The sequence below is a fragment of the Anguilla rostrata genome, chromosome 1, assembly GCF_018555375.3.
Source record: "Anguilla rostrata isolate EN2019 chromosome 1, ASM1855537v3, whole genome shotgun sequence".
Taxonomy (NCBI): Eukaryota; Metazoa; Chordata; class Actinopteri; order Anguilliformes; family Anguillidae; genus Anguilla; species Anguilla rostrata.
Genome location: NC_057933.1, coordinates 69883472 through 69905921, shown reverse-complemented (window position 1 = coordinate 69905921; position 22450 = coordinate 69883472). Strand labels below are relative to the sequence as shown.

General features: G+C 44.6%; 1 protein-coding gene and 1 long non-coding RNA gene across 2 annotated transcripts; both read left to right on the top strand.

Annotated features, from left to right (window-relative positions):
• The first annotated feature begins 2769 nt into the window (after positions 1-2769).
• On the top strand, positions 2770-5240 carry LOC135233195 (uncharacterized). Its single transcript, XR_010323781.1, has 2 exons — positions 2770-3553; positions 3908-5240. It is a non-coding gene; the product is annotated as an uncharacterized LOC135233195 (long non-coding RNA).
• A 9162-nt stretch (positions 5241-14402) lies between these two features.
• On the top strand, positions 14403-20728 carry crabp2a (cellular retinoic acid binding protein 2, a). Its single transcript, XM_064296492.1, has 4 exons — positions 14403-14827; positions 18661-18839; positions 19589-19705; positions 20188-20728. Exons 1-4 carry the CDS (start codon positions 14746-14748, stop codon positions 20236-20238), a joined length of 429 nt encoding a protein of 142 aa, XP_064152562.1. The 5' UTR covers positions 14403-14745; the 3' UTR covers positions 20239-20728.
• The last annotated feature ends 1722 nt before the right edge of the window (positions 20729-22450 follow it).

Below are 22450 nucleotides of genomic sequence, written 5' to 3'. Positions count from 1 at the left end.
CCTTGCCTACACTGCCGCCAACAGGACAGCCCCCATCTACTTGCAGGACATGACTCAATTCTATGTGCCTGCTCGACCACTCTGCTCTGCAGCAGCAGGGCGTCTTGTAACCCCTCCCACCCGCCCAAAGGGATCACAGAGCTTCTCCACCCTAGCTCCCCAGTGGTGGAACGAACTCCCCGTCCCTCTCCGAACCTCCCCCTCACTATCCATCTTCCGCCGTGGCCTGAAGACTCATCTCTTCAGACTATACCTAGAATAACCACCACCATGCTGTGTATATATATATATTAAAAAAAAAAAAAAAAAAAAAAACCCTTTTTCCTTGTCACTTGTTACATGTTGCCCCATCCCTGCACTTCTTGGTAAATTGTATTTGTCCTAATACTCTAGCTTAATCTTCTGCCTAGTTTGGCTTTGCAGATGTTAGACCAGGATAGTGTTCATTGTTCTCAGCTAGAAATAGCTGTACAAAATAAGTAATTGTACCTTACTGAACCCGTGTTCAGCAGTTGTCTACGATCATGAAAATGCACTTCTTGTACGTCGCTTTGGATAAAAGCGTCTGCCAAATGAATGTAATGTAATGTAATGTTATAGGTCTCCCGGTGTTCCTGTCTGAGTCCTGTTCCCCCGTCCGAGTCCAGTCCCGAGTCCTGTTCCCCCGTCCAAGTCCAGTCCCGAGTCCTGTTCCCCCCGTCCGAGTCCAGTCCCGAGTCCTGTTCCCCCGTCCAAGTCCAGTCCCGAGTCCTGTTCCCCCGTCCGAGTCCAGTCCCGAGTCCTGAGTTCCCCCTCTGTCTCGTCCCAGTCCCGAGTCCTGTCTCCAGCTCCCACCCTCTGTTCACTCCCTCCCCGGGTCGGCTTCCTGGGACATCAGGAGCCGTCCCTTGGGGGGGGGGGTACTGTCATGGTTCTGTGTTTTCCTGTCTGTGTTTCCCTTGTTGGGCCGCCAGATGGCGGCACTTCTGTTTTGTGTCCTGCTCCCCCCTGTTAATTGTATGATTGTTTCCAATTGTCTCGTGATTCTATCATTGTTCCCACCTGTGTCTTGTTATCCCCTCCTTTTTTGGTTTGATTGTTTTTTGAGTTCACCTGTGTCTTGTTACCCCCTGTCTATTTAAGTTCTTTGTTCCCTTGACTCGGGTGCTGGTTCCTTGTGTTTGTTCCTACGTATGTTTGCTCAAACCGTATGTACCTACCTGCGTTTTTGACCTGTTTGTGTTTGTTTGCCCTTGTACTCTGCCTGCCTGTGTTCTGCCCTACCTGCGTTTTTGAGTTCCTGTTGTTTTCTGTTTTCTTAGATATTTTTTGAGTTTGTGTTTTTGCCCATCGTGGCCTTTTCTGTTCCCTGCTTGTTTGCCTGTCCTGTAAGTAAAGTCTTTTTCCCTCTGCGCCTGGGTCCTAGCCCCGTACCGTGACATATTGAGGATCCATTGTTCAAAAGCACACAGACGCAAACTGTGGCCCTATTTACTGATCCAGAGATTGTGACCGGTGTGTAAACAATTTTGCTGCCAAGTGTTTCCACCTTGAGAAAGGTGTGTTACCTGAGTTTAGGTTGTGATGACTTGAGTTAACTGTTTTGACTACCAGTGTTTGAGCAGTGTGTAACCAGTGATTCATGAGAGCATTTGTTTGTAGAGATTTGCAGAAAAAGTTTAACAATTTGCAGCACGTGTTAAAACAAGTGAAAAGTGTTTATAGTTTTGAGAGATGTGTTGGTCCTCTGAGAACTGAAGTAATAATTTGGGAGTTTTTGCTAAAAGAACCAGTTTTAGTGTGTTAGCAATCGAGAAAAACTGTAACAGAGATTGTATTTTGTGCACATTGTCTATTCAAACATTTGTATAGTTTCATGATAAATTATGAATTCATGGTAAATATGCCACAGAAGTTTTGCCTCAGTTGGGATTCAAACCTACCTGTCAATGGCTCTAGCCCATGCTGCCATGGAACTGTTTTCATACATTTAAACATACAAATTGCACAGAAGAGAACATAAATTGTCTGCTTATACAACAGGAAGTGAAACAATATTCTGTGGTTCCAGTGAAAAATTTGACTCAATCCTGCACTAAACTTTTTAAGCCCCTTTAATGATCTAAAACCCTCTCATAAAATCTTGTATTTGCGATCACCTACTTGTGGAACTTTACATTAGTCTATTTAAAAAATGTCAAATGTATACATGCCCAATTATGGATTGATTCTGTCAGTTATTTTGATGCATCCAATGGTTTGCCCAATGCTTTGTGTCCCCTGCAAATGTAACTATTTTGCAGCTAATGTCTATTGTGGGCAGGAAAAACGGGCCCCGGCCTGGGCCAGGAATGCCGAGGTCGCTCTCCTCCTCACTGTTGAATGCGTCTTCAAAAGATGCACACTTCTCAGAGTCTGATGCAACTGGGTTTATTGTAAGTGAATCAAAGATTACATACAATAACCCGGGCTGATCTGCGCAGTTCAGTACAATTAACAGTCACTCATAAGTAAAGACAATACATCCGATCACTCTCCAAGCATTCGCAAAACACACTCTCTCCTCCCCTGGGGCCAACTGCTTCTTTTATCCATTTTTCTAACTCCTCCTGTTGCGTAGCTTAAATCTAGTTCTTCCTACTTAATTTTTGTTAATTACGTAATGTTTTTGACACCATTATTATTATTTGACACCCAATTCTCGGACACCATTATTTATCAGCCCCTTCCTTCCTTAAAAACGACAGTGCTCGTCTCCCACTTGAATCTCCCTCCCCCTTCTATCATAAATCACATTCTGACAACACATTTTCTGGAAAAGGCAGAAGCTTCCGTTAGTTCCACAGATGTGCTTGTATACAGCTTAATTAGCAGGGCAGAAATTATGTGTGTTTTACGTGTTTGTTCTAATCGCACCTATTTTAGTATGAAGCGCTTCCCTGCTGCCGGTTGTTAATCTTATGGCTAAGGTCGACCTTGGTCCACCTGTATCCTTCCTCCTTTGCTAGCCGGATGATACGTCAGGGAGGAGACAGCTGGTGCTCATTAATACATTCCTTTCCCATATACACTGGGCCTGTGCTCTCTAACTACATATCTTTCCCAATACAATGGGCTTGTGTTTTTTGAGTACATCTATATTTATTTCCCACACTATATCAAGACCATTCATATAAATAACGAACAGAGGTCCCAATACTGTGCAATGTTCTGTTAGTGCATGAAAATAATTAATAGCAGATATTTTTTTAATTATATTTAAATCTTTCTACATTACATTTACATTACAATCAGTTTGCAGACGCTCTTATTCAGTGCAATGATCAGTACTGCATTTTGAAGGAAGAATTAAACATAATTTCTTTAATAGAATTATCCATAGAAACCCACGCACATGGTCAGCCACATGCAGACACACCCACATGCACACACACCCAGACCCACCCTGTACACACAGACCACACAACCCATGCACACACAAACACACATACGAGCACACACACAACGGGTAATCCTTGAACTGAAACTTACATTTCTGCTCATATAGCTGTGAGCATTGGCACCTCCCTGAACGGTATGCTTCTTTTTATATTTTCAAGGCTACTTTGTTGAATGGCTTCAATTTCAATCAAATAATAGCACCGTTTTTCAGTCCTATGGTTTTTTTTTTTTTTGTGGTAACGGTATCATTTGAAGCTTGGGTCCCTCATTTGATGACCTTTGACAGCTTTTAAATTATTTATTTAGAGTATACTGTATACTGTGTCATTGTGTTTTAACTAGCCGCTTATACTGGGCTCTAAAACATTAACGTTAGCCAGATAGCTGTAATTTTATCATGTGTTCGATAATTTAATATTTTCAATTGTTATCCACGGTTCTCCTCGGTGTGGGTGCAGTACTGGTGCGCTGTATTTCTCCCCGGCAGGTAGTCAGGATGAAGTTCGCCGTTTTCCCCGCGCTCTGCCTCCACCTCGCTCTGGTCAGCGCTATAGATCACAACCTGCAGCCCTGCATGCCTGCACCCTACCAGGAAGCCCATAACACCTTCATCAATCGGCACGTCAATGCAGGAGCCCCAGAGGGCGGCGATAAAAAAGACTGGGGAGCTTTTTTAAGAAACAACAGCTTCTGCAAAAGACCGGTCCAGTCATTCTTCCCTTATCGCGACATGCAGAGAATCAACGACGTCTGCTCGCCCGCAGGGGGAAAGATTTACCGGCAAAATCTGTGTATCAGCAAAGCGAACTTCTCTTTCATTACTCTGACAGTCAATAATGAGACTTGTCACGTGGAGCGTATTATACGTGAGTCGAAGCACATCATTCTCGCCTGTGAAGAAATCGAAAAGATGTGCCAACCTGTCCACTACCAGAAAAATCCCGAAGACGTGGTTCCCAAGGAAAACGATCCAGACTGCTCGGGTGCTCCCTCTGCCATACACCCAGGCATAAGGGCAACAAAGACTTCCGCGCTTTTCTTAATTTTTCTATGGTCTGCGTTGCTGTAGCTGTAAGCTCACATTCAGAATCCATTTTCGCAAAGATCGCTTCACAGCACTGAAAAATAAAGATATTTAATCCAATGCCTTTTTGTAATGCTACACCTATATTCACTGATGGACTTTGTGCGGAGTTTGGGACCAAAGAGCCAAACCCCACAGAGTGATTGATTTGATTCAGGCTTTTCAGCAAAAAAATAAAAAGGAAGGAGTGATGGCTAAGTCTCATGGATAGTGGGAATTTACTGATGTTATTGCTGAAGTTGTGTCTACATTCATACTATGATATATAAATACATGTGTACGTACTTGCTCACTCAATAGGTGAAGTTAGGTGTGTAGCCTATATTACTCTCTTCCTCTTTTTAAGCGCCTTGCTGACATCTGTGGACACAGAGGAAGTGTAAGCTGAGGTGCTAATTCGAGCACGTGACATTCTAATCAAATGGTTTCGAAAATCAAACACGCTTGGTGTGAGATTTCTGTTTCCAGCCGTTTCGCTGCAGGTTGTTCAGTTGTCAATGCCTGTTGTGTACAGCTACTGTGCGTAATCTAGTACATTTGCTTCCCGCCTCACTTTTACCGTTTCTTATGTGCGGTTTTGCTTGTGAACAGTACATGTTTTGAGTGTGGTTATAAATCAGTCTTTTTTTTATCAAGTAGTTATTTTCCTGTGACTGAGCTATGTTGTGTCACCACTCACCAGCCAACGATGGCACCCTGCCACAGTGCACATTAATAAAAGCAAAGTTCGGCTGAACACGTTCTGGGTTTTCTAAAAAACCTAAATTGTCACCTAAATTGAAACTGGTATTCAAAATACCACAATGAAATGTGGTAGATGCTGCACTTGGTCATGGGTTATTTTCATAAAGGGTCATGTATTAGAGGCAGAGACCCACGGAATATTCAAGTTCAGGCTCAATACAATGGTGAAAACTCTCTAGTCTGTTGGTAAATGGTGAGCATAAGTGGGCTGAATGGCCTTCTCATCATCATTTTCTGATCTTCTTATAACAGTCTGGTGACCAAGCAGATTCGGCGGACTGTCTCTGCTCAGATATGCCTACATTGCAATGATACCCATACAGCACAGGAGACATACTGTACAGCACAGGAGGCATACAGCACAGGGGACATACAGCACAGGAGACATACAGCACAGGGGACATACAGCACAGGAAACATACAGCACAGGAGATATGTAGTACAGGAGACATACAGCACAGGAAACATACAGCACAGGAGACATACAGCACAGGAGACATGCTGCACAGGAAACACTCAGCACAGGAGACATACAGCAGAGGAAACACTCAGCTCAGGAGACATACTGTACAGCACAGGAGGCATGCAGCACAGGAGACATACTGTACAGCACAGGAAACATGCAGCATAGGAGACATACTGTACAGCACAGAAGACATGCAGCACAGGAGATATACTGTACCACAGAACATAAGCAGCACTGGAGTACATACTGTATAGCAAGCCAGGACATGTCAGCCACAGGAGAATACTGTCAGCACAGGAGACATGTAGTACAGGTATATCATGCAGCACAGGAGACATACAGACCACGGGGAATACTGTACAGCAAGGAGACATGCAGCACAGGGACATGCTGTACAGCACAGAAGACATGCAGTACAGGATATATGCAGCACAGGAGACATACTGTACAGCACAGGAGACATGCAGCACAGGAGACATGCTGTACAGCACAGAAGACATGCAGTACAGGATATATGCAGCACAGGAGACATACTGTACAGCACAGGAGACATGCAGCACAGGAGACATGCTGTACAGCACAGAAGACATGCAGTACAGGAGACATACAGCACAGGGGACATGCAGCACAGGAGACACACAGCACAGGAGACACACAGCACAGACTCCTCCACAGCCACCTGGCTGGCTGTCGTGAAAGGTGTCTTTCCGGAGAGGAAGTTTGGTCAAAAAAGAGAGTGTGTGAGGAACTGAAGAGTACCAGTTTGGTCATTTCCTCTTTGTATCAAAACTGTGTATAAACCCCAGTAGAAGCTGCTGGTGCTCTACTGTATAGGGAATTGCAGACAGTAGCAAGAAGACAAGAGAAAATGTATAAAAATACATTTACATAATACATATACACATGCACATGTACATGCACACACACACACACACACAATTCACAAACGTATAGCAAAGAAACTTTAAAAAAAGGGTTAGCACGGATTGCACACGCCACATTCACACATCATTGTCACAGTTAATGAGAAGATGGTTTCCCCACTTTATTCAGACACTGCAAAGGCAGAGAGAGTTACAGATTGAGATGAAGAAAGTGTCACAGCAGGAAATTCCGCTTCTGTCCGCACGGGGAGAGGGGGCAGAGTTGTTCCATTCACATTAAGCAATGCCTATTATGTGAAAATTATTTGGCTTGTTGTGGTTCATCTGAATGAATAAATGTGGGGACATGTATCGAGATTTGTGTGCGAATGGCCATTGACAACGAGCCATATGTGAATAAAACCCATTACATACTTGTCATCTTCTAGCACAATCAAGCATCTTTACTACATTACTGCAAGTCTCCTCCTACCCAGTGATCTGTAATAGGGCTGAAGAAGTCAAAGAAGAAGAACAGGCAGTAGAAGAAGAATAAGAAGATGAAGAAGAAGCCGAAGAAAGAGAAGAAGAAAAAGACAAAGAATGATCCAGTAAGAAAGGGAGAAAAGAAGTTTAAAACAATGAGCTGTATTGATTAAAAATAACCTGAACGACTGGTTTCAGTCTGTTGAAACCAAACCCATTGAACATGCAGGGACACAGACTACTGCACCTGTCCCTCAAGGTGAGCAAGAACCACTGAATTAAATAATGATCCCAGCATGAAGCGCAAATCATTTAGTACCTCCTCATCACCACCAGGTGGTGCACATTAGCAACCTGTTGTCGCTACCTCCTAGCCGCTGGTCCAGAGAAACTCAAGTCCAAATAAGCTTGTCATTGTACAAAATTATTAGACAGTGGTGCCGACATGAACAAATTCATCTTTTTTTCTCCACCTGCACTCGTCTGGACCTTTCCACCCACTGTCACTCAAATTCTAATTCAAATTCAAAATGCTTTATTGGCATAAAAAAAGATATGCATTTGCATTGCCAAAGCATGGCACGGAACATGTGAAACACCAGAGGACAAACAGAATTTCACTCTCATTTGCACAGTCTTACTCTCCCGCCCCCTCCTCTTACTCCCTCTCCATGTGTGACCATTGTATTACAAGCTACAAGAATGTGTACCCCTTCTTTCTTAAAAATGTATTTTCATTTCAAAGCTTCTCTCATTCTCTTTCTCTGAGATTCAACTCATTTGTTTAAAAATTTCTTACTCACTTAAAATACATTTCTGAAATTAATATTCACAGAGCATACTGACACATAACAAAATTGAGCATACATTCAAACAGAATGGATCGGCAGCCTGACTAAGGGTGTATTCCTGCCTCTCGCCCAATGCATGCTGGGAACAACCCCCCTCCCCTGAAGCTGATCAGGAATAAGCGGCTTAGATAATAGACGGATGGATGGATCATTGGATCCCATTAAGTTAGCAGATACTCTTATCTTGAGTGACTTACTTAGGCTCATTCACCTGATTAAATATGAGCAGTGGTACCAGCCCTGGCTAACAACATTCCCAGACCAGAGAGTAAAGATGCAGCATCACTGAAGCACGAGTGCCAGTTAATGATGTTCACCAAGAAATCAAGAACTAATTCACAATACATAAAAACTAAAATTTATAACAAGCCCAAACGACAAACATAAAAACCATAAAATGTACAATAACATGAATTAGTACAGAAGTTGGGAGCAATACACGGTGGGGAGGGGAGGGAATACAAGGTGCAGTCTGAAGACGTGGGCCTTTAGTCTGCTTTGTAATGCAGCCAATGATTCTGCTGTTCTGACCATTTTGGGAAGTTCATTCCACCACTGTCGAGCTGGTATAGGCAGGGTTCGTGACTGGGAGAAGCAACCATGCAAGGAGGGGAGAGCCAGTCACCCCAAGGTTGTGGAACAGTGAGATCTGGCTGTGTGGTGTTGAAATTGATTAGAGGTTTGACTAGCCTACAGCATGCTGTCACATTCACTGTGCTGTAGGCTAGTAGATCAAAAGTTTCAAACTTGATATGAGCTGCAGCAGGCACTCGGTGAAGAGAGATGACTGTGAGACTGCGTGTTTATGGCCTGGCCACAGTGAAATGTCCAGTGTTAACTCAACTCTAACAGAGTATTGCATATTGAGTCAAAGTGGGATTTAACACAACATTTTACTGTGTTCCAGTCTTCCTTTGAATGCCATAGCTGCTGGAAAGAGTCCAGACTGCAAGTCAAAGGGCTTAACATACTAAGCATGCAAATCTATCAGTCTGTCAATCACTTCCTAGTCAAGCATGCCAGTCTTCCGTGCGCGCTAGGATCAGCCAGCTGAAGAGGCCGCCGCGCTGATCGCACTTTCTCTGGTCGTCTCGCGTGTCAGGGAGTAACCTTCCTTCATCCAGCTGTCAGAGGAGCCCGGGTTCGGAACAGACGGAGATGCAGCGGGTCGGGATGGCAGTCAGCGCGGACATCAGTCAACGCGTTTATGCCCAAGAAAGAATTGAATTTATCAGCAGCAAACACGCACGGCACGCAACAAAAAAACGCTACGAAGGCCAGAAATGAGAAAACAATCGTTTGTACGCAGGGAAAGGAGGGAAAAGGGAGCAGGCAGAATGAATGAGCGAAGAGTGAAAAGCAATGGAGGGGAGGAGAGGGACAAAGGGAGGGGGAGGGGGATAAAGAGCCGGGGCTACACTTTTATTGAACTCCTCTGGCAAAAATACAATGGAAACGAAAAAATAACATAGCATACATGAAACCAGGTGAAATCATGGGAACCAGGGCTTATTTTCCTTCTCACCCTCTCTCTCCACATCTCCAACCCTCTCCCTCTGAATTTCTCTCATCCTCTTTTTCCAGCCCAGCGATTTCTCTTCATAGATTTCTCTTTCACTCCATCTACATTTTTCCTTCTCTTCCTGTCTATTTTCCCCTCTGCATTCTTTTCTTTTTCTCTATCCTAAACTTTCTTTGTGGCCTTCCTCCAAACTCCTTAAGTGCACCTACCCCTTCCTTTTGTCTCTCCCTCTCTCCCACCCTCGCTCCTTCCCTCTTTCGCTCTCTCCCCAGCGCACCTCATTACGAAGGGGCACGATAATTGGAAACACGAAAAGGTCGAAGGGAAGAATAATGAAGGAATAAAAAGGAACAAAACGTGGTTTATAAAGTCTGGCCAACATTCCCTTAACATCTGCAGGCCAGAAACGAGCTGCGCACACCGACACAGCAACGTGCGCAGGTACAGACAAACATACAGCCATGACAGATAGATGCACACATATAATATGGCAATGACACAAATGTTACATACCTCTACTGCTAATAACAACAACAGAACCAATAGCAATCGTGACTATGATGTTTGTATCATTGCATTCTGTAGAGCCAGGCCCCAGGATGAAGAGTCATGGTAATTATGCGATGACTAATTCCTGTAAACCGAGATTCCATCCAGGAGGGAAACCAAACAAGAAACAAATGTGTTGGCAGTCTGAGATTTAAAACAACAGGAGTGGTTACAGAAAGAATAACAGGCTGCCCTCTGCTTAACCTTTTGTGCACTTCATTTTCAAAGTTCTAACATTTCTAACCTTCTCCTTCCATTTTTCAGTGATTCCTTATATCACACTGTATTGAGATTGACAATGTAAAAAACCAACATGAAGGTATACACATGCACACATATGGCCAACCCCATGCATACACACACACACACACACACACACACCTACACACACACAGAGACACACAAACCTGCACACACATACACACACCCACACACACACACACACATACAGACACACAAACCTGAACACGCACAATCACACACACACACACACACACACACACACGCACATACACAGGAATATGAGTGTGACTCCGTATGAAACTGTGATTATCAGTAGCGCATTCAAGCTGCCCTCTCCCAGTCGTCTGCCCCTGGTCCTTCTTGTTCTCCCGCCTTCATTCCCTTTCCCAAATGGCTGAATCCTGCCGTACTGGTCCCTAATCAAACCCACATGGACCAGGGGAGTGCCAAGAAAACAATCTACAGAGAAGTGGCTGTTTGCTTCATGTTTATGAGGGCGAATGTGTAATCTGGGCAATCCTGCCTATCAATAGATGGACGCATTGTCTGAGGACGCTGCTCTGTGTGCTTCACAAAAATGCAGACAGAAAATGGATCAGAGCATTTCTGAAGCATTTCCTCTGGGGTTAAGGAACGCCGGCAGGGTCAAGGTCACGGTTAGGTATAGGGTTACAGTGTCAGGTTTTCATAAGGGTTATTCGGGCGATAAACCTCATAGCACCAGGGCTGTGTGTTTTAGCCGTAGCACGTACGGTGATTCGCTTATTGGGGATCAGTAGAATCCCTTCATGCTCCTTCTGTGCTTATTACTCACTGTGCATGCAGGTCATTTTACGGAGCAGGAAGTAGGAAATGTAATGGAGATCAACGGGAAGTCACTGCAAAGATGGTGACACAATGTGCCCTTTGAGTGTTAAGTGGTGCATGAATACAAACTTGAGTTTGTGTTGGAGAAGCAGTGAACAGAACGCCGGTACTGTAGAGAGAATCAAGGGGAACAGTGGGAGTAGAAGAGGGAATAAAATGCTAATTGGGAGAAGAAAAAATCTGAGGTAAAACTGAGAACCAGGGACAGTTCATCACATAGAAACTTAAATCATGGGAGTTATTCTTTCTCTCCTCCACTTCTATTCTTTCACATTCTTTTTCTCACTTTTTTAGTTCCACTGAGCACAGGGGAAGAGAGGGACAGGGAGGTCAATCAAGGGAGATAGAGACTTCACCAAATTCAAATAGTTTTATTGGCAAAGTGAATTCAAATAAGAAAAAAGGCAATACCATCAGAAATTTTTTGCAATGTGGTGTGTGCGTGTGTGTGTGAGAAAAAGAGGGAGAGAGAGAGACAGTTTCCACTGTCAGGATTCAGTTACAATCTACCGAGCTGAGTTGGCTTTGGCAGGAGAGAGTGGTGGAGCGGGAGTGTGAAAAGAGGGAGAGAGAGATGGAGGGAGGGAGAAGAACGGAGCTTCTTGGCAGTGGGGCAGTAAATATTTCTGTACACTCAGAAAGAAAGATTATAGTCTCATTTTACATCTCCCTGGCACTCACTCCACCCCTCTCTCTCTCCCTGTCTATCTTTGTCATTCTCTTTTTTACCTTTGATCTCTGCCTCTCTTTGTTTCTGTCAGCCTCGCACTCCCTCACTTTGACCAAAAGAACAATGGTGTTTAAAAATGACCCAGACTGTGGTCACTGACTTATTCACTTTTCCCTTGTTCAGACCCTTCTTCCCCCCCCCTCTCTCTCTCCTATCTCTCTCTCTCTCTCTCTCCTATCTCTCTCTCTCTCAACAATGTTTTCAAAGAATGTGTCACACCAGCACAAAAGAACAAAAGAGATAGGGAGGGAGGGAGGGAGTGAGAGAGTGAGAGAGTGTTGCGGGGGGCGGGTGGGTGACAGATAGGTCCACTTGCATGTCTGGTTGTCACTCCCTCTGTGGATTAATGACACACTCTCTCATTTGCATATTTATCCAGCATGTTCCAAACCAAAGTCTTGCAACAACAAACAGCGGCACAATACAATCAACATCAGTTCATATCCAGAGTGAACAGCTGTTTTTAAATTGCCCTGTACTTTACTGTGAAGGGTACAATAGCAATTTTCCACAATTCATAATTTTTCAATGCACACTATTGTTGATCTGAACTACACTTTACACACTCTACAACAAGTATACAAATCTGCAGATGTTCTAAACGTGTAAAAAGTTGTGTAAGTCGCTCTGGATAAGGGTGTATGCTAAATGTCTATAATGTAATGTTCTGCTGTTTAGCTAAACCACTGCTAAGACACTTGGTCTTAAAGTACAATTGATCTAATAAGTCTCCTGGGTAAGGTGGCCTATGCTTTCATAAGTACTTAAATTGTGCAATCTGTCCAGCACAGAAGTTCATTATTAGAACAGTAAACAAAATAATGTAACACATTTTTTTCAATAATAGATATTGTTGTCTTTTAATTAAATAGTGATGTGATAACACCACTTCCATATGCAGGGAACATATTTTGTACAATTGCAAAAGGCCCTCCAGGCAAATATAATTAAGTTGCATTGCTTATATAATTTCTGCTAAATAAGCTTTAAGAAAAAACAAAACATGTGCAGGTACCTGCGCAAAAAAAACCAGCAAACTTGACTCTCAAACATGGCACACTTAACCTCCAGTGTTTATTCACCAGTAGTATTCACCCTATAGGCGCGCACAGTTCAACCTGATCGCAACTGAAATTAATATGTGAGGGATGTCAATGTTATGCAATAAGAGCCAACAGACGCGGGCCAAAATGCATGTGAGTGACGGCGGAGCAAAAAAAAGCGAGATCGTGGTGGTGATGTGGGAAGCTTATAATTGCGGTCTGTCGTTCCCTTAAAAGGAACCTGTGAAGACATGAATCTATTGTGCAAAGCGGGGTGAATAGAGTGCAGGGGGTATCTTTTAACCTCATCGGGATTCCACGTACTTGAAAACACAAGTTGCGTACTTTGATAACATCAAACGTATCCGTGAATTGGCGGAGCAGTCTTTAAATATATCATGTTAACACGTTGTGCTAATAATGTAACAATGATACATGCGTATCACTTCGCACCGTCCATTTGATACGCGGCATTGTTCTATGTTATTGTAACAGTGCGTTAAGTAGTGTGGGATTGCACTGAACGCATGCCACTGCCAACTACAGTAGTCCATTGTGTCCTGTCAAATAGCTACGAATGATGGGACATTATAGTATCCAGTGCCACTATGTATTTGTGCCTGTGTGGCCATGAAGGGTAGGTGTTTGCTCGTGGTTGTCTCGGTAACGGGCTAATAATCTGGAGGGGGTGTGCGTTGCGCGAAGAAGATCATCCATCAATAGTCAATGGTAAAGGCTCCCATTGTCCCTGCTGCCATCCATCATCTACGGTCTCCATGACCCTTTGCTATATTAGTGCCCTTCCCCACTCATGCCTGCTTCCTTGCCTTTCCAGCCTGTCGTTCGCAGCCAAATCTTGTCCTCTCTCTCTCTCCTTTCTTACGCCCGAACAGCAGGACGCCCCGGCTGCTCCCCCTCCAGCCACTGACATCCCATATTTATTTCCTGCTCCTATTCCCTTTCATTTGTCGCCTCAAGGCTTTTTCTTTCAATTGATCTTTATCGATCTGATTTTGCCAGGGTTCCGGTTTGACCCGTCGCGAGCGACTTTATTCCTACAACGCATTTAGACCGGGAGGGCACCGACACTAGCTTTTCATTGGTTTCGTTTTTTTAAATGTCTGTTTACATTGATCATAATAAACACGGACACTCCCGTCGCGATTTGTTGCGAGTCACTGTCCTGCATTTCACCTTTTCTTCCTTCTTGCATAAACAGCACCAGTGTTTTGCCTATCCTCGTAAGTGAAAATGATAATCCTGTAATAATACCTTACAAATCTACATCATTTGCCAGCGTGTACGGGCGCGGCCCTTTACTTTACTCTTTTGAAAGCGGCGAGATTAAAAACGAAGTTGTTGGGAGGTTTTTAGGCGCCTCTTGAACGCACATGTTCACCGGGGGGTGGGGCGCAGTATTAAATATTGGGTCTCTATTGGGACGTCTGCGCGAAAGGGGAGGAGTCATAATTATGTGAAGGCGTGGTTAGAATCAAAATGGGGTGTGTCTTAGGCAGTAAAATTAGCGGCTATTTTTCCATTCCATCCCATTCATACCGCTGCCATTTGAAACATGCAGTGACAGACCGCCGTGATAAGGATCTGTGTAGATAGAGAGGGTTAGAGAGGGAGAGGTCGTTAGAAAAGGTTGAATAGCCACGAAGAAAGAGAAGAATTTCTGAGAGACTAAAAGACAACACTCAGGACGGGGAAAGTAACGGAACTCGAGCAAATCGGAAATAAAAGTGCAAAGACAGGGTCAGACCTTTTCTAAATCAAGATAACAAATTACCTGAGCACCCCAGCATTAAATTGTACTTACAAATATTGCGGTTTTAATATTTTAATAATAATTCCCGTGCAAACTAGCCTGAAACATGGATCGCAAAATTCCTGATTTCGCTGGAACTTGGAAAATGAAAAGTTCTGAGAACTTCGATGAACTTCTGAAAGCATTGGGTAAGCGACGATGATGCTGCTACTGATGGCGGTGATTTGCTGATGGTAGTTATAGTATGGATGATAGTCTTTGCAAATTAACCTTGCAATTTATATTAAAGCGTGTACTTGAATCATTGTTCATTCATCTCACATGCGGGCGAACAGGCGCACACACACTCACAGCTGTGCAGTCTCAGCATCGGAGGGGTAGGGGGTCTTTGTCATTCAGTCAAACACGAAAATTCAGTAACTGCCCCCACTCCACTCCGAACACAATGGAACAAACGGTAGCACATCTGTCTGTGTCACTGTGCGAGGAGCGTTAGAATCGCCGCGTGTGTATGGATGTGTGATGTGAAGAGATTGATGCAGCATGCAGCATCAAGAGAAATTAGAACAGACAACATTTACAAAGCTCTTTGTATATAGATTTCAGAGCTTTTTTAAGCTTTACGCTTTGTAGCTTTTGTATAGCTGGAAGATATCTATTTTTATAACATCCTCAAGTATAGAAACGTGTGTCTCTACTATCTCCATTCTCCACTAAAACCTGTTTTGCATGAACATTTAGAGGAACAGACAATGCCCGTTCAGACAGTCATGCAGGGTGCGCGTGTATGCGTGGTGCATGGCTGTCAGTGTTTCCTTATGGATAAATGTGTGTTCTGTTTCTTGTCTTTTTCTGCATTTGCGCATTGACGCATTGGTATGTATGTGTTTGTTGCGGGACATTGTGTGTTTTGTGTGTGCGTGCATGTTATTCAATACTACTGCTGTGTGCCAGTGTGCGTGCCTTTCGGTCTATGTATTTTAAATACCTCTTAAATGCCACTATTGTTCAGCCAGAGTCAGCGTCTCATCATTGCATTTCAATTTCCTGGTTTGACTGACGCGCCAATTACCATAAATATGTCGCTCCACTCATCCCTCATTAAACTCATGTAGGGTAGTGGACACCATGCTGAGAGAGAGAGAGAGAGAGAGAGAGAGAGAGAGAGAGAGGTGGTTAGATAGGATAGATCAGGGCTGCCCAACCGTGTTCCTGAGAGCCATCCTGTAGGTTTTCATTTCAACCCTTATCTGGTACTCCTGATTCTACTGATTAGCAGCTCAAGGAGAGCTCTAGCTGTTGAATGCGGTGTGCTTTGTCAGCGTTGGAGTGAAAATCCACAGGACGGGAGACAAATCTCCAGGAGCAGGGTTTGGCAGCCCTGGGCTGGACTGAAGATGAAGCAGAATGAAACAGACTGATGGAGAGATGGAAAAGGTTGGTAAGGACTGAAATGGGAAGGGTGGAGCATCTAAGGGGCAGTGAGTGCATGCAGTGGAGGGTGGGAGGGAATGTGCGTGTGTGGCAGAGAGGCTGAGGGTGGGGGGGGGGGAGGGGGGGTGGGCGTGAGACTGAAGGGAGAAACGGCAGAGAGGGAAATTGAATTCACCCAGAAAGAGAAAGGAGAGGAGGAGTTGGAATGCGGGTTAGAGGACAAACGTGGTGGAGAAGACTAACCGGCCTGTATGTTTCGTTATGCTCCATCTTGTATGACTTGCGCTTGTGCCAGGTCGCAGGTAAACGCCATGTACCGCACTTGGTCTGTGTCCTCATGAACACGGACATAGACATTTTAACGCACGTGCTTATTCTCTCTGACGGAGCCAGGAGACCCACACGGACACACGCACATGCGTGCACGCACAAACACTTAACAAAACGCACACAGTCGCACAAACTGACTGACTGACAACTGTTTTAGCCCACACACAAGCAGGGGAGGCTGCCCCTCCTCGCTCTGATTCACATGCATGTGCTTTCACTGCTGTGACTGGCAGAGGCTAATGGCGCAGTTCCTCTGGGTTTCATTAAGAGGGCAGAGCACAGCTGGATGCAACCTGTCACCGCCCCCTCCCCCTCCACACCCCCCCCCCCCCCCCCCCCCCCCCGTCCCAAATGCTTCCTCTGACCTCTGTCCTTTGACCCTGACCCTGACCGTCTGTGTGTGTGCGAGTGTGTGTGTGTGTGGCCGTTTCTTTGCTATTGACATACAGGCCAAAATGGACGGACCTTGATTTGAAAAAGATGATAAATGGCAATCGTTGGCTCGCTGCTTGTGCATGTTTCTGTGCGTGTGGCCTATGTGAGTGTTTGTCAGTGTGTGAACTGGGGCATCTTGGTGTGTATATATTTACACACTGTGACAGGTGGGAATGTGAGAGAGGTGAGAAGTGTGAAACTCAATTCGACAAATGGACTCACACTGGGACACTCACAGTCTCTCTCTCTCTCTTTCTCTCTCTCTCTCTCTCTCTCTCTCTCTCTCTCTCTCTCTCTCTTTCTCTTTCTTTTTCTCACTCTCTCTCTCCCTAGCTAATTTTTTCCTACCCTTTGCCCACTCAATCCTTTCCATTCCCTCTCTTTTTCCCCATTTTCCCTGGCTTGCTCCATCTCTGCTTCCTGACAGGAAGGTGTAACAGATTACCAAGTCCCCTGGGGCAACTCCAATAACTTCCCCCTCTTTCTGCACTCGAACCTCACAGAACCACACACAGGCTCTGTCTCCTCCGTCTCTCTCTCACTCTTACACACGCACACACACGCACACACACACACACACACTCACACACACACACACACACACACACACACACGCACACCATGATCAAAGTCTCACTACAGCAGTCAGACAACTGTTGTACTGGTGGAAATAGGATGTAGTTCAACACTTACTTTTATGTGGAGCTGGGGTTTATTTGGTCAGTGTGTTGAATTTGATGTGGCACGATTGATTTCTGGTGATTAAATGGTGAAGTCATACTTCTTGCTAAATGGCTAGCGCCAGTGCAGCTGTTTTTCGGGAACACCTTGTTGGCGGCTGTGCTTGTCTCTGCAGAGGATCGTGTTTGCTGGATAGCCTGTCCATTTGATGTCATAGAGGAGATTCCATCCTGGTGAATTGGCTCCCTGAATCCCAAATGAGATCACTGCTTATACTTGTTTCCCAGCATCCTCTTCCTCTAGCTTGCCCTTCTTAATTTTAAATCCTGAACTTGCAGCTATCAGCAACCACGCTGTCTGTCAGCGGTGTATAAATAATACTGGTGCTGTTGCTTTTTTTCCATTGCAAAAAACAGTTCGAGAACCATCCATACCCCGGGACTATCAGGAACCTCGGTTCTTGGTGTCCACTGAACTTTGAGAACTGCGACAATGAGAATTTACAAGAAAGTGACAAAAAAGAAAATATTTGACATAATTTACATTTGTTTTCCCTTAATAAATGGTAGTTTGAGAAATTCTCTCGTGACCGTGAAGCACTTCATAAAATACACTGTGTGTAGGGTCATTTGGATGACAATACCAGATTCCATTAACACGGAGATGTGGTTACAGTGTTGACTCTACAGAGCTGCAGCTTTACTCTGCAATAACCTTCCAAAATAATAAAATAATGCCATATTTGGCAGGCAGATTTATATAAGACACAAACTTTAATAATTTCTCAATGGCATGTACAAAGTTTGTAATAATAACCCAGTGATGTGTGGTATAAAGTGATGAAAAGTGTAAAACTGAAAAAGAAAGCTCGCACATTCTTTTCTTCAATGCAGTATTTAATAGCCAACATTTCGGCAGAGAGCTTTGGCTCAAAGCCCTGACAAAGGCAAAAGCTTGCAGAAAAAGCGTTTATAGCTATTAAATACTGCATCAGAGGAGAGAGTGTGAGACCTTTCTTTTTCAGTTTTGCTTGCAAGTTCCTCGGTCCGCACCTTGCCAGACACGGCGTGCGTTGTCTTGTTCCACTGTGTATAAAGCGATGCTGACGTGCGGTACATGTGAATGCGTTTCCGCTCCTTAGGGGTGAACATGATGCTGAGGAAGATCGCGGTGGCCGCTGCGTCCAAACCCTCGGTGGAGATCACCCAGGACGGGGAGACCATGTCCATACGCACCTCCACCTCCATCCGCACCACCAACGTCTCCTTCACCGTGGGGGAGCCCTTCAGCGAGAGCACCGTGGACGGCCGCCCCTGCACGGTACCGGCCGCCGCCGTCGTCCGCCGCGCCCAGCCGCTCCTCCGTCTCCGCCCTTCTCTTCATCCCCTGCGCTCCCTCTCCATCTCTGCCCTGACCGTCCTTCCTCCACCTGCCCCTCTCCTCCTTGTCCAAGCCATCCCTTTCTCCGTGCTCGCTCTTGTTCATCGTTCTCATGTCTCAGTCTATCTTTCATTTGCTCGCCTTTCTCCCTCCATTTTTTTTTTCTTCCCTCGGCTCATTCTTCTCTCCACCCTTCCATTGCTCAGTTGTTCTCTCCTTCATTGGCCATGCCTGTTTTTTTTTTTTCCGGAAAGGGCCTGCATTCATTTTTGTAATCATATAATCACTCCCTCCCTTCATCTCCTGGGAAGGATCTTGTTTGGTCTCTCTCTTTTCTCACACACACGCAAGCACGCACACACAGATGGACTTCTGGCTCTACAGCAGAAATAGCCTCCAAAGCAAATACTCTGCTGCAGTGTTCACTTTAACAGTAACAATGGAGACAGTGTTAGCATGTCCGTGCAGTTTAAATGCGTCTGAACATCCCCCTGCAACAGTTCATCTTATGCCAGAATTTTCCTGTCCTCAATCATGGTCACTGTGAAGCTGCAGGTGATGGTATTAACATCTGCCCATGCTGTTTTTGCCAATGACTCTTCCAGTCGGTTTCCTCATTGTGACTGGGTCGGGGTGAATGTGCAGTGTCAGCGTTTCTAGCTGCATGTCTCTCCCTCTGTATTTTCCAGAGTTATCCCCGCTGGGAGACTGAAAACAAGATCAGCTGTGAGCAGGTCCTGCAGAAGGGGGAAGGCCCCAAGACTTCATGGACCCGCGAGATAACCAATGACGGCGAGCTCATCCTGGTAAATCGAAACTTCCTTTTGGCTTGTGATCATAGCAGTTATACCATACTGCCTTTTATGTTTTCAGACTGAATACTTTGTGTTAGGAGTCGAACCCACTGTTTCTCAGGCCAATATCTTGGTCTTAGGCCTACATTTGAGTGTATTGCACAGCATACATATGCGAACAAAACCATGACCAAACAAAGTTTACAAGCCAAGACAAAAAACTCAACCTCAAATTAGCATCCTTGAGTGAAACACTAAAAATAGGTTATTTCTGGTTATGTGTAGTATGTGTGGGGTTTAAAACACGTGTGTGAAAATCCATGTAATTATGTGCAGAATGTCCTTGGGTGTCTTTTGTCTGATGACTTCCTGTATCAGTTGTCGCTGTGAAATGTTTTGAGTACGCGTGTGTTTGTGTGTGCATTAAGCTCACGCGGATTTAGTGTTATTTTGTGGTTGCCCCTCCTCTCAGACTGTGCCTTAATGTGTTTCAGACAATGAGTGCCAACGAGGTGGTGTGCACCCGGGTCTACTTACGGGAGTGACGGACAGAATCCCCGCCCCTAGCGTCCTCCTTTCTCCTTCTCTTCGAGTCACTTCGCCTGTCGGGGGCTGAGTACAACTGCCTGCTATTGGCTATTCTTAGCTTTTAACTTGAGCGCGTCGTCCAGTCGGGGAGATGGTGTTTCAGAGTGTCAGTCAGTTTGTATTGTGTATCAGAGTGGTTAGTCTTTATGTGTAAGAGTTAGGCCTTCAGCATGTCAGTCAGTCAGTCAGTCAGTGTCAGGCATTGTGTAAGTGCTGCGATGCTGGTGTTGTTAGATCTGTTCTGTGCCCGTCAGCCAGTCAGTGTAAGAGCTCTTCCTCAGTGTGCCAGTCGGCTAGGCTTTTTGTGTCAGTGTCTCTGTGTTCTGCTCTTTTGAAAATTGTATATTTATACCATGCTAGAGTACGGTTTCTACTTTGCATTTCTTTTATATAAAATGTGGTCTTAGAATACAAGTTCCATGAGAAAACAATAAAGTGCGATGCAGATCCGATTGTGATGGAGTGTTTAATACTGACTTCGGCTTAATGACTTACTGCCACAGAATTTCTGCAGGAAGACTTATTGCATGATAGAAAAAACTGCATGCAAGTAAGTCTGTTTTCAAGTTTTGATATACAAAGATTGATATATAAATGTTACAACTGTATAAATTATAGATAGCAGATAATTCTCTTTTAAATCAGTTTCAAAAGGTATTCATTTAGCTGACCAGCCCTGATACAGTCAGTCTGTCAAATATACTGAACAATTACAGCTTTAGTTTCAGTACAAGTTGAGAAGTCTAGAAGAAGCCTGGGAGACTCTGTCATTTTGGCCTGTGACGCCATCGGTCTACAAAGGCTGTTTCACCCTACTCCATTTTAGCCATGATTTTGAACTTTGTGTGCACTCTCTTCGCAAAATCAGTCTGGTCAGAAAGGTTGCAGGTTCTCACAAGGTCACATCAGGTAAAATCCTCCATGGTGCTCTGATATTCACTTTTCAGATGCCAGCAACCACAGACAAAAAAAAAAAATCTCAATGGTCTTTTCCCGGACAAACAAAACTGCGTGCCACGAAACAAAGATTCTGTGACCACAGCGTTTGGGGAAAAATGTTTTCCGACAGCCAAGCAGCTCCCGGAAAGATGGACCGCGTTGACTGGGACGCCGTGCGCATCGACAGGCAGACCAGCCACCGAAATCACAAGGAATGTCACGCGCAATTTCAAGTTCGAATGGCGCGTGGCGTCCAAGGTTGCGGTGTGGTCTCATGAATGCGGGAGGCTGGCTGTTGCTGTCTAAATGCCTTCGCTCTCAGACAGAAAGACGCATCTCGTGGACAGAGCGAGGAGAGGGAACGAGAGGGGTGTTTATTTAAAATGATATTTGTGCTCATCCCGACGGTCTCTCATGCGCACAACGCCAGCCAAAGTTTTCTCAAAGCATACTGTAAGTGCATTTGCACATTGACACATATCTTATTTTAGGCTTTCTGTCAGCTGCCTGCATCTAGAATAGCTCATCTGTCTCCTGGCCATCTCACGTCTAGCTCCCTCTTTATAGTTCTCACTCCCAGCCTTCTTGTCCTTCTTGTTCTTGTCTCCTCCATCTACACCATGCTATAAATCCCTTTTTTTCCTCCAACTTTTTCCTCCCCCCTTTGCTGACTCTCTCTCTCACTTATTTGTCTTTCAAATTCATCTCTCCTTAGTCATTATTTTATTTCGCTCTCTCTCAATGACACTAGATTTCGTTAAAAAGTTCATATTTTGCTGTTTTATTTAAACCTGATTTACAGGCCCCACAGGAGGTATCTTGCTTTCAGTCCAGGTTCCTACCATGTGATTCCAGTGCAATTAAATTAAAATTAAATGCATATCTTTGTTTGGGAAAAGGAGTATTTCCTGCTGTTCTTTGTTAGGATCTTATGCGACAAGTCCCCTGCTTTACATCCCTACAAGATTAGTTTTGCAAACTGGAGAGACGTTCACATAAACATCTGACGGCATGGCAACAAAGGTAGAAATAATGAGGTTATTGGTTGAAATGTGGGTCTACTTGACAAACGCCTCCTTTGGCCAGTCTGGGAGCTAGGACCTGTACTTAGGGTGAGACCAAATTATGAAGTGACCAGTGAGGCTTTAGAATGGTGGGGCAGGTGGGCGGGTCCTCGAGGACAGGAAATGCCAATGGGATTACAGGGTGGCGATGATTGACAGCAGATGT

Bases quoted from the DNA above. Each gene is read 5' to 3' on its own strand.
- crabp2a (XM_064296492.1), top strand. From the start codon at position 14,746: ATGGATCGCAAAATTCCTGATTTCGCTGGAACTTGGAAAATGAAAAGT. The intron at 14,828-18,660 runs GTAAGCGACGAT...TCCGCTCCTTAG, and splicing joins TGAACTTCTGAAAGCATTGG to GGGTGAACATGATGCTGAGG. The intron at 19,706-20,187 runs GTAAATCGAAAC...AATGTGTTTCAG, and splicing joins ATGACGGCGAGCTCATCCTG to ACAATGAGTGCCAACGAGGT.